Here is a 13,173-nt window from a genome sequence, read left to right on the forward strand (position 1 = left end):
ATGGATCCTAAATACCTTTAAATGAGCCATTCTTCTTTATTTATTTATTTATTTATTTATTTATATATATATTTAGTTAGGGGATCTCGGAACCGGCTCTGACGATTTCGATGAAATTTGGTATATGGTGGTTTTCGGGAGCGAAAAATCGATCTATCTAGGTCTTATCTCTGGGAAAATGCACATTTTTGAGTTTTTATATGTTTTCCGAGCAAAGCTCGGTCTCCCAGATATTGGATCCTAATTTATGATTTGTTTTCAAAGTGACGGGCGTTTTTCCGAGCCTTGGTTATGATGTGTCAACCTGATCAGGGTTTGTCCTAGGGCGAGCGTATAACGCAGCGCGTCCCTCCAGCTCGCTGCGTAAACGCCACGCGCGCGTCCATAGCGCCCGAGCGTTCGCCGCACGCGCGTCTCCGCGGGCGGTCTGCCATCTGTAAGTAATATACGACCTCATTTATCATATACTAGCGACCCGCCCCGGCTTCGCAGGGGTTAACAAATTATACAAATTATGAATCACTCTATCTATTAAAAAAAACTCATCAAAATCCGTTGCATAGTTTTAAAGATATAGATAAGCATACATAGGGACAGACAGCGGGAAGCGACTTTGTTTTATACTATGTAGTGATAGCAGTGAAGTAAATTTTTAACACATTCAAGTCCAGCGTGAACTACGCGCAACCCTTGTAGCCTATTTTTTCTTCACCTCAGTAGCTCGGACTAGGGTAGGTACTTTGCTATTTAAAATAGTTATTTGTACAACAAGAGATCAAAGTTTGATATTTCTTCGAGTGCTTATTTTGAGTCCCGTGCAAGCGAAAGATTCTATAGTAGATCTCTCTACTAATTTAGAATCTAATTTAGAATCTTGAGCGTAGTAAGGGAGTCAAAAGCGCACGAGATGTAAATAACTTTGATCTCGTGTAGTTCACAAAACTTTTCACCTCAGCAGTGAGAACATATTAGAGAACCCGAAAAATGTATTCCTTCTTCATCACTTACCTCTATTCACTCATGTTTTCTTAAGATATACCAACAATTAAATTTTCACCTCAGCAGCTCGAACAAGGGTACTTTGCTACTTAAAAACAGTGAGCAAAATCGCATTTTGCTCACTGAGTGAGTCAATATGAGCAAAATGCAATTTTGCTCACTCAGTGTTCGAGCTGCTGAGATGAAAAATATATTTTCTTACTCAGTGAGCAAAATCGCATTTTGCTCACTGAGTAAGACAAAAATATTCTTAGTGAATTTAGAGAGAGAGGTAGGTGAAAGTAGCTACAATTCTACCTGATAATAAGATGTAACGCCCTCGCCCATTGCCCCTTCTGTCGCAGCACGAGGCACGCTGCGCGGAGTGCTGCGACGCCGCGACGCTCTCCACTTGCGAGAGAGAGTTTCAAGGCGGTCATGTAGTAATTTAGAGAGATGGGTAGAAGACCTGGAAGTATATATGCATTTGGTTATATAAATATATATGCATAAAGACAATGCTATTATTTTATAATTATTGATTTTTTGTATGATATAGGGATCATTTGCACCAACCTCTGCTCTTAAACCAGTTCCCATACAGCACATAGTGCTCCCAGTTCCTCGGCTCTATCTCCAGCAGTTTGTCCAGGATCGCCCTCTTCTGGTCTTCACTCTTCAGGTGGAGCAGTTCCACGTAGGCCTGGACGAAGCGAGGCTCCAGGGTTAGGCAGCGTTCTATCATTTTGAGGGAGTCGGCGAGGCGGTTTTTCTTCCTGGAATCATAAGAATGTTTGTGTTAATGTAATTTTTTTACTAGCCTATCTGACTGTCCCACTGCTGGGCAAAGGCCTCTCCGCTTGATTTCTAAGACTCCCGATTTGGTGTTTCCTCCAGCCAGTTGTTCAGGAAGCTGTCCAGGTCATCCCGCCATCACGTTTGGGCCTGCCCCGTCCACGACCCTCTGCCGGCTTTTGGTAGATAAGCCAGCCCACTTGTCCGGATGCATGCGGTAGTCAGCAATAAAAATCTTAAGATCTAAATCTAATGAACATTTTGCGACGCAGTTTTCTGTTGCGTACCTGTCGTACCTGTTCTGGTGCAGGATTCGGCCGTAATATCACATTCTTCGGCCGAAAGACCTACGTACGAATACATTATACTATTATATAGTATATACCTACTAATTTATGCACATTTTGGCTTCTAAAGCGGCTATTGTGACTACAATACCTACCTGTATAGTTTAGCGAGATTATAGTGCGCGTTGACATGATCCCTGTTGTATTTGAGCGCTTGCAGAAAGTGGTGCTCGGCCCGGCCTGACGCAATCACCAGGGTGCCTAGGTTGTTGTGCGCGCTGGCATAGCTCGGCCACAACCTGAAAGACAAGCAGCAAATATGTTAGTCATATAACGAATAAATCTTAGGCTCCCTGTTCACTGGAGCGGAGCGAGGAAGCGGAGCGATGAGAGAAATAATAATCCACCAATAGCAAAGAGGAGCGAAGATTTTATGTAGGTAATTCTATTGGTGAATTTTTATCTCGCTCACCGCTCCGCTCCAGTGGACAGGCAGACATAGGATTAGGTTTCTCAGTTGATCCCAGGCTCAACAAGCCAGGCTGGCTAAACCCACAACGCTAGGAAAATGATGAAACCGTTGCCGTGCGTTCAGATTATATTTATATTTGAATTTTTTGTTATTGCATTTTAGCGAAAGAACACAACAGTAGAATTAATTTGGGTGGGCTTATGATGTACATAATAAGTGATTGAGGTAAAGTGGAACTTACTTCAAAGCTTCCTTATAGTGTTTGATAGCATTTTCTTGTTGCTCCTTGTCTTTCAAGAAGTTTGCGAAGTTGTAGTGCAGTTTGGCGTTGTGCGGTAACACCGCCAAGTCCGCCCTATAAAATACAAATAAACATTTAAGTAGTTACTTACACGTTTTACTATAGCTATTTCAAGTGCGGCTATTTACCAGTGGCATATTTATTTCTAAGATCTTAATAAAATTTTAGGTAAAGGAAAAAGCTTTGGGAAAGCTCGCAGCTCACGTCTAACGTATTGGAAAATATTAGCCAAATCTACCTAAAAATTTACGAGTTACTGTAGAGAGAACGGCGCAATAAGATAGGTATACATTTATAAGGAAGTGTACCTCAATAGCGTCTCCCTGGTCCTCCAATCCTGGTTCCTCAGGATAGTTCTTGCTGCGAAGCTGGCAGCTAGTATTGCTGTTCCAACCACCAGCAGACGACGGTTGGAGCGATGCCAGAGGAGCTGGACCCCGTAGGCTGTGAGGATCACTGAGCCCACGCTGAAAGCAAAAGGCTTTAATTAGTTCCTAAAGCAAAAACAAAAGTTCTACCCACCTCGAATAAAAGCCGAAAAGTCATTGAACTTCTTAAATGTGGTCTAATGTAATGTAATTTAAGCTGGTTTTCCAATGACAAAGTTATTTTGTGATATAGGAGGCAAACGAGCAGACGAATCGCCTGATGTAAGCAATTACCGTTCCCCTGGACACCTACAACACCACAAGAGTTGCAAGATGAGGGTATGCGTTTTTTTTTACTAAGGGTTTGAAGCTCGTATACCGCCACCGGCAATACCACGTTCAATCCACAGTTTAGCTGTGCCAGGCCAGAAGTTTGTTTATCAATTAAATATCTTGGCAAATACAGCACTCTCTCAGCAACTACGAATCCGACAGTGACCAGCAAGATCAAAGCGATTACCAATAACATCAAGCCACTGGTTGCAGAGGTCTGTCTTTGGAACTGCAAGGAAATAATTGGAATTGTCCCATAGGTACCTCGGCAAATACAGCACTCTCTCAGCAACCACGAAGCCGACAGTGACTAGCAAGTTCGATGCCGGCAGGTATGGTATTACCAACAGCATCAGGCCAACTGCAGCTGGGGTGTGTCTTTGGAACTGGAAACAAGGAAATGGTTCTTAATTATAACTGAAAATATTAAATGATATTTCGTACATAAGTTCCGAAAAACTCATTGGTACCAGCCGGGGTTTGAACACGCGACATCCGGATTGAAAGTCGCACGCTCTTACCGCTAGGCTACCAGCGTTTTTATTATGACATAATGTCCAGAAGTCAAAAATAATGTTGGAGAATCTTACCTCCAAATCTATCCAGCATCTATACGATAGTGCTATCAGTACAATCAAGGCAGCAACCGTAAGAAGGTTCCTAGGGTCCCATCCGCTGGTGACCAATGGAACGGAACCCATCTGCCAATCGTGGCTTAGGGTCCACGGGCAGAGAAGTAGCCACCAGTTGAACGCCGCTAGGTAGCAGAACGTCATAAGTCTAGAAATTGATAGATTAACAATGAGAAACAGCACAAAGGTTTTGCAAGTTTAGAAGTACGATGCGATGTGAACTAAGATTTGAGTCTTCTGTTTTTAGGGCTCCGTACCCAAAGGGTAAAAACGGGACCCTATTACTAAGAGTCCACTGTCCGTCTCTCTCCCTTTCTCATGAACTGTGATAGCTAGACAGTTGAAATTTTCACAGATGATTAATGTCCTGAGGAGAGAAGGCAGGCAGAGAGTTCTGAAGAAGAGCAACCTAGGTAGTCACCAGAAGCACTACCTATATCGTCATGACGAAACAAGATAACACATGCTAACCTGACCAGGAATGAAGGATGGAACGCTGGTGGGTTGTCTTGCGGTGAGAACGCTGGGAGCGAACCCTGCAGCAGAGCTACTCTGGCCGTCGCCAATAATACCAGTCCCACTGACGCGATAGTGATGCGTGCGCACGCGTCGCCTTTCCAACGCCATTTCACCATGAGAGAACACCTGGAATTAGAGAAGACAGCGTTATTTTATTATAATTGTTTTTCCTATCCGTATTTTTGCCATTTGTGTTTGTATTTAGGAAGAAGAAGAAGGTTTGGAAGAAAATGTAATTATTGTAATAAATATATTCTTCTACCAGTGCCATCTCCTACCGGAGATCGGCTACCATGAGGTCTATACGGACTTTAGACACAGCCGCGCGGAATAACGAGCGTGTGCTCTGTTTGAACCATGTTTGGAGATTTTGGAGCCATCAGTTGGATAATGAGTTGAAAGAGTCTCGTTTCGCATGATATAACCAAGGTAAAGTCGCCATCAGATATATCGGAGCGACCAAGGTGTTCACAATATCTGAACACGCACTCTAACCAGGGGATTGTCAGGACAATAGAGGCGTGTTCAGATATTTTTAACGCATTGACCGCTCCGATATATCTGATGGTGACTGTACTGTAAACATATTACTGATATGATATGGTGATGAATATTTACCTTGCTCCAGGCCAACTCTTGTACAGGTCCAAGACTATGTTGACCAGCAACGCAGTGAGGCCAGTCTCCTTCGCCAGCATGCTGAGGGCAGCCAGGACTACGCTCCAGCAAGCGCGGTAACGGTTGGAGCATCTGCAATAGAACGGAAACTTTGTGATTAGACTCGGGGAGATCGGAGGATCTTGAGGGGAGTTGGAGACAAAACAGCATATGGTTCCTATGGCGTATATTGGGAAAGTACATGAGTACGTTACAAACTCGCTATCCTAAAATAATTAAAACTAATAACAGCGCCACCTATGATCTGTATAGGGAACTATGTGTAGGTATGTACAAAGAGAATATAATCACTACGTTTTAAGAGACGGTACTTCCATACTAGCCACCTGAAATTCTGAGTAGTATGAAGCGTATGCTAGAATCCTGTACCAATAGGACAGAAATTATGACAGCTTGATGACAGCAGATGTGGACGGCACTGCTGCCAACATGAGCAACAAAAAGGGATGTGCTTCACACACTGTTAGATATTTTTATCGATATCGATAATTTGAAAAAAAAAAATGTGTTGCTTTTAGACTAATTACTAAACTTCCGCAATAAGTACTTTTCGTAACTACTATTTTTCTACTTAGAAGTTACGAAAAGTATGATTGTAATAAATTATAACAACAGTTTTCTTTTTAATTAATTAATTTTATTAGATCATTTATAATAATATTTACTACTTTGATATACCCTGTTGTTGACCTTTTTTACAGTGTCTACTAAGGGGTCTTCTAATTCCGCGAAAGATCTATTTTTAATTCCGCATTCGTTTCTGATTAATAAGAGGTTTAGTCGCCTCAGCAGTTGGTCAGTCTTGGTTGCTTGATTTTCAATAGGCACATAGGCTAAATCTTCATTACCAGTCACTTGAACCCATCTTTTACACCTGGAAAGGAGCAATTTTTTTCGATATTAATAGAAAGTTATTATACTCGGGTTATTTTAGTCAAGTAGTGTTTTTGCTCTTCTCTTTCTATTTATATATACCCATGACAAGGGAAACCAAAACATTTTTCAATAACATAGACCTAAGAACTGGTCAGAAAAAATATCGATATTATCTGGGTACTTACCGCACTAACTTTTACAATGATATTATTTTATTCCAGAATTTCTTTTAATTTCTAAAGAAACATGCGTTATGTGTTTTATGTAGAAAAACAAATAGATTTTTGAACTTACCTATCTTCATCCAATGGAAATTTAGCCATAAATGTTCGTTTTGACCACCAACCACCAACACGACCGGCCTTTAAACCGCAAATCTCACACGTTTTGTAGTGCATATTTGCTTTAGATCACATAATAGGTACACATTCACGGGCTCAAACCAAGTTATGGTCGTAACTGTTACGTCAAATCAGTCAGTAAATATCAACAGATTTTAAACACAAAAATGCACGATTCAAAAAGCCCGGCGAACAGTAAACATAAATCATGGCGGACAATGGCGGATGTGAAGGTAAGTGAGAAAGGGATGCCGCTGTTAGAGCAAGATATATATATCCGCCATACCAGCTAGCTTAAACTTCATACAACGATTTTTATAAGGAGACTTTCGCCAGACTGGTATGTACCTTACTGGAGGCGTACAGCTGCTCAAATAACGGTGACGGTACGGAATCGCAGTGACGCGTACCGTTTTTAGTTTTTAGTTTTAATCCCTGACACATTTCATCAAAGCCGGTACAACGCGAGGAAGATGATGAATCTAAAGTAGAATTATCTCGAAGGACATAACTTTAGAACTTTCCTCGAATTGGTAAATCCGTTTGGGAAAAACAATCCGACAGAATAGATTAACTAATAACACGTGTTAAACTTATAACATCCCCTTTGCTATGGACGTTATAATGCTAGTTGAAAACTACGTGATTTTTCCCCGGTAAGCTGGGACAGTAACGATTTTAAATCTCCTGATTAAAAAGTTGGAGCAAAAAATCTCATAAATGTCGAACTAATTCCAGTTAGCGTGCAATTTTCGTAGGCGTTTCACTAGTGCCGGGAAACAGGCGAGTTTTTTTAAAGCTTTTTCTACTCCAGCCTTGGAGGATATAACTAAATGGAGACGCCTTGTCTGTAATTTTCTGTACAAAACAATCTACCGATTTTTGCGGGGGAGGGGTACGTCAAATGCATAATACGTAACGTAAAAATGTACATGTCTAAGTATTTATCTAGGTACACACATGTCATTAGTGCCCTATAATGCGTTCAGAAACTGTAGGAAATGACAAGCTTTATTACAACCAATTTTACTATGAGAACTTTCTTATCTGTGGTAGTAGGTAAAATCTGTACTTTAATGTTATAAGTAGTTATAACGTTACAGATTTTTTGTAACGTTTAAAGTTACAAAAAACATGAGTTTAAATTTGGAACAATAGTCAAAACTCAAGTGGGTCTCTATTCTAGTATCCATAGATATTAAAACAGTTATCGATACGAAACGTCAATTAAGTATATTTTTTTTAAATATAGGTAAACCGCACGATATTTGATCACGAGTGACATGAGAATAGGGACTTCATTGTCTTCATTCGTTTGTACAGAACGCCTCAACGTGGTTTGTCGTAAAAGCTGTAACAGACGGGCGTACCGAACCGCGGACTAGACGGTTAGCATATCTCTTTTATGCTCTCACTCAGTACTTAACGGACGTACGGCGGACCACCTTCCATACGATTGGACAGGCCTCGGACCGGACTAAGGTCACGATCCGGTACGCCCGTTTATGACAGCTTTAAAGCCGAATTTCCTTCGACCCAGCGGAGATTAGTTTTCGTCATTCTATTGTCTCTACCCATTCGTTTTATTCCCCCATCCCCATTGGACTAGAATTGCCCTATTTTTGTCACCGACCGTCCTTTGTTCCCCAATAGTTCTATCAATCATTCTCTATTCGCTTTTCTCTATTTTAGATGCTTAAATTTTCCGATTCCACCCTGTATTGCAGTGTTTCAGTGTTTCTGTTTTACGATTTGTTTATTTCAATTGGAGTTTTAACTTTATTGTTTGAGATATATGGGTGTGTTTTGAATGGCTTAAAAATTAGGAATGAAAAAGATATACGTTTGTAAGATTTTTTAAATCTCGTAGTTAACGAAATAAAAAACATGCTTCTGTTAAAGCGTTTTGTTATTTAGGGTTCCGTACCCGCGTTATCCTATAAATTGAATAAAACGTATTCAATTTATAGGATAACGCGGGTTCCGTACGCAAAGGGAAAAAAAGGGACCCTATTACTAAGAGTCCGTCCGTCTGTCTGTCTGTCACCAGGCTGTATCTCATGAACCGTGATATATGTCTAGACAGTTGAAATTTTCTCAGATGATGTATTTCTGTTGCCGCTATAACAACAAATACTAAAACCTGCCAAGTGCGAGTCGGACTCGCGTTCCAAGGGTCCCGTACAGTAAGTCCGACTCACACTTGACTGAACATTTCTAATACGTTTTCTTGGCATCTATAGGTAACAAACTATTTTGTGTATTTTTTTTTTCAAAATATTAGGCCCAGTAGTTTCGGAGATAGAGGTGGGGAATGGTCATGTTTTGCCTATTTTCTTGAATAACTGCTAAACTATTTATTATAAAATTATAAAAAATATATATTTTAGATTCTTATAATGAGTTCTTTCAATAGATATGTAACACAATATAATTAGAAAAACTTTTTTTTTGAATTTTCTCATTTACCCCTGGCCTCCATATTTAAAATTCATTTATTTACGTTACACGTCCGTCTTTGGGTCACAAAACTTACAAACTTGCATATGTGTGCCAAATTTCAACTTAATTGGTTCAGTAGTTTCGGAGAAAATAGGCTGTGACTGACAGACAGACAGACGCACGAGTGAGGGTTCCGTTTTTAGGGTTCCGTACCTCAAAAGGAAAAAACGGAACCCTAATAGGATCACTCATCTGTCTGTCTGTCTGTCCGTCTGTCCGTCCGTCACAGCCTATTTCCTTTTGAGATACGGAACCCTAAAAAGTACGAAACCCTCGGTGGGCGAGTCCGACTCGCACTTTTCCGGTTTTTATGATTAATGTTACTTTTATTTAGGATTCTTTAAATAAATGATATTACCCGAGGGCAAGGACATCCTAAAAATAGATAAAGAATCGGCCAAGTGCGAGTCGACGCTCGCCCCAAGGGTTCCGTACTTCGCGCATTTTTTAATACTGTTTTTTTCTAAAGTCTGATTCACACTTGACTTCTTATAGGTTTTCCTGTTATATATGTACAGGTATTCGTTTCGGAGATAAGACGGGTGGTATTTTTTTGTCTATTTTCATAATTATATAAAATGTGTTTCTTTTGAAATAGAATTATGAAATGGTTATATTAGCTTAAAAGCAATCATATTAAAAAAATGAAGGTTTTAAACCAGGGACTATTTATAATTTTAAACCTCGAGTAGGTAAAAATAGTAAACAATATAGAATATAGGGACACCTATTTTGATTCATATATGTATTGTATAGTTGGCTAAATATGTTATATCAAATATAAATAAATAATTTTTAAAAATTCGTACGCCAAACGAGTTCATCTGAAGTCAACATTCAATATTAGACCTTGCATACCCAGACCTAGAGCATTGATTGGGTTAAACTGTTTCGGATCCGTTCGGGCCGGTGTTAAGTACCCGTGTAAATGGAGATACGTATCTGAGACCATGAACCTATAATATTACGGACAGAGTTTCGCTTACAACACAACTGTGATTCCAACATCCACCAGTTTCATAGTATTTACGCGTGACACACACACACATTGACAGCCCACATCCACCAGTTTGCCGTCAGACGAATCGAAACGTCATTGAAGTAAACATGTCGAAGAAAAATATAAAATATGCCGGCATGCGTAGTTAAATCCTGCTAGAATTGTACCGATCGAAAGAAAAAAAGTCACGGAATAACTTGTCATACTTAAGTTTATCAATTAGTACGTAAAACCACTATAATTTGTTGTTTATAAATTATCAAACTGCAAAACAGGAGTGTGACCAGTAACATGAATAGGGTAATTTCCCGAAAGTAGGGTAATTGATACCCTTCTTATTAAATCATTATGTATTAAGAGATCATTTAGGTAAATGGTTAAATTATTGATTGTGAATTTCAAACTAGGTCGGTATGGTAATTTCCCGATACTAAGGAGATTAGACGCTTACATGCATGTTTGATAATTAACGTTTGTTTGTTATAGTCCGTCAACCAAATCTTGTCAGTAGCAATGTAAAGCAAACTAAAGTAGGGCAACACTCAAAGAGCAGTATTGCGCTAAGAAAAGCAGCAATGTACATCGAACCAAAAGATTTTTTTTCCGCTGAGCGCGCCCTGCGTACGTCAATTCAAATTGTCACTCGCGGTTTATTGAAAACATTTGAAACGGACGGACAATTTAAAAGCGATGTTAAAACAATGTTAATCAAAATGATGAACAAATTTGAAGATATCTAAAACAACTCCTTATCGTAGTGCTTATATTCTCTTTGTTCCCTATCTATGTCTTCTAAGTTTACTAAAATAAAATCATATCAAAATGCAGATAATTAGATAGTGCATATATTTGTTATTTACAATATAATATGCCACTTGTTAATGTAAATTAGTGTACTCTTCTGGATGAATATGACATACCTGTGTAATTTTTTTGATTGGTATATATTGTACAATAGGATTACATATTAAAAATAAAACAACTGATATTTGGGTGTTTATTTAATTTAAAGGTAAATAAGATAAGGGTCACTTTAGCTTACACTATAATTCAGGTCATTAATTTAAAAAAATATAATGAAGTTACCAATGTTACCGGGTCACTTCAACCAAGCATAATACTCTGTAGTATTCTATTGCATCTTTGTAAATAGTCACAACTGATTGCTGAAAATATTAGACGTGTGGGCCTATGGACGGTTTCCAGGACACAATTTATGGTCTTGTTGGATAGATTTAGGCATACGTTTTAATTTTATTTATGCCTTTTAACCCTAAAACAAAAAAACTGAACATAATTTTAAAAGTTCGAAAGAGTTCTTCCAGTATGTACTTGTCATAACCTCAATTTTTAATAATGTTTACCATCAACGAGCATGATTGTACATTGTAGGCCCCTTAGCTTTGCTTATTCTTATTTAATGTATTGGTATTTAATGGTGACAGCAGAAATATCTCTTGAAACAGAAACGATTCAGAATGAAAACCAAATGAAAACAAATAAGGTGACGGCTGTCGTTCACGATCCACATTCCACAGATAAAACACAGATGACACGCATTTTGGAATTATTCGAACACAGTGTTGCTAACCCGCGATTTTTCAAATTTGCCGCCTTTTACTACTGACAAGATTTGGTTGACGGACTTTATGTATTATATTTTTTTTGTTGAAAACCAGATATGTTTCAAGTTAAATGTATAAATTAAAAAACATGACTAATTGATTTCATTACGATGCTAAATATCATTAGGTATTGAAAATAATGTTTGCACAAAGTAATTGTGCAATATTGCGCATTTTCAAGACCTATAAAATCAGATACGTACACACCTTTTTTATTATCTAACGTAAAACTGTCCTAATTTTTTTATTTGAAAACAAGGACGATATTAAAAATAATTGTTTCACCATTAGGGGAGAATTTGTGTTACATGGTAACACTCGTCTACACGCACACATTCAAACCGTCCGCCATTGCAGTGTCACAGTTTGCCTTAGGTGACAGTCCGTCCGTAATATTCTAGGTCCATGTCTGAGACACGTATCTTAGGAACGTTTCTTGGGTACGTATCCGGATCCCGGCGGTTCCGTGTAAACCGTGTTCTTAGCACCGCCGGGCTTAAGAACACGGGTATTCGTTTCGGCGTGTAACACGGATACCCGGACCCCTAATAAAAAACAACGGTTTCATAAAATGGCTATAAAGCATTTTTGGAACAAAGTTCCATATCGCACGGTACGGACTTGGCGGATGGGGGCTAGGCAAAAAAAGTGTAGGTAAGCCTTATAAAATATGTTTACCTACACAATTTTCAATCGCGGCTGAATTCCGAATTGGCTTGATGGGTGTGTGCCTTTGCTGCCCATCTTGTTATAAATGACAATATGACGGACGAATGTCTGAAATGTCACCGTATATAAGAAAAATTTTGCTTTTCTTCGTTAGCATGTTGAAAAACCTTGTGTGTATAAGATATTTGCATATTTTTTTTATATTGTCATTACCCATTTTATGAGACGTCCGCTAAACTAGCAGGTCCGACGCTGACAGTGGTCACGGGCGTACTGGCGTGAGGAGTGGGCGCAAGGTATTGCCGCGTAGGGTCTTATTTCGTAGGCAAAATGTTGAATTCATAAAATTATGAATGAAAAAGTTAACGTATCGGTAGAAGGTCAAGGAAAAATGTACATTTACTTAAAAGCTATCGAATGAAGTAAGTTTCACATTCATTTTCTTCGTAGTACTTCTAAAATAAGGATAAAAAAACAATGTTAAGCATGTTTTCAATTCAAAAGTCTATCGAGAAAATTATAAGCCTTCATGTTTCTGACAAGCAAACAAGTAGTTCAAAGACTGAAGTTATACATAATATATATATTAGAAAATAATGCATGAAATCCTTGTAAAAGTCTGTAAATATCGTCTCAAAATAGCGCATTTTACTATTCACCGCGCCTTAAGCAGCGTAAAATCACCATATCGTTTATACATTTTAATAATGCACTCAACAACTGTTAAGTATTAATAATTGCAACCGTGGCCAACTTTTTGATTAATATCAACATTAACAAATTCGCTCTTTACGATT

General features: G+C 38.8%; 1 protein-coding gene across 1 annotated transcript in view; it reads right to left on the bottom strand.

Annotated features, from left to right (window-relative positions):
* Nucleotides 1–1,286: 1,286 nt before the first annotated feature.
* Nucleotides 1,287–13,173, bottom strand: part of LOC134662764 (protein O-mannosyl-transferase TMTC1-like) — a 321,732-nt gene continuing 309,845 nt past the window's right edge. The window contains exons 4-12 of the mRNA XM_063519052.1: nt 5,304–5,435; nt 4,638–4,811; nt 4,125–4,314; nt 3,799–3,920; nt 3,142–3,300; nt 2,774–2,887; nt 2,216–2,359; nt 1,555–1,754; nt 1,287–1,447 (exon numbers count right to left, since the gene is read on the bottom strand). Of these exons, the coding sequence (XP_063375122.1) occupies nt 1,293–1,447; nt 1,555–1,754; nt 2,216–2,359; nt 2,774–2,887; nt 3,142–3,300; nt 3,799–3,920; nt 4,125–4,314; nt 4,638–4,811; nt 5,304–5,435 (1,390 nt within the window). The 3' untranslated portion in view covers nt 1,287–1,292. The remainder of the gene's footprint in view (nt 1,448–1,554; nt 1,755–2,215; nt 2,360–2,773; nt 2,888–3,141; nt 3,301–3,798; nt 3,921–4,124; nt 4,315–4,637; nt 4,812–5,303; nt 5,436–13,173) is intronic.

Source organism: Cydia amplana, chromosome 3, assembly GCF_948474715.1.
Source record: "Cydia amplana chromosome 3, ilCydAmpl1.1, whole genome shotgun sequence".
NCBI lineage: Eukaryota > Metazoa > Arthropoda > Insecta > Lepidoptera > Tortricidae > Cydia > Cydia amplana.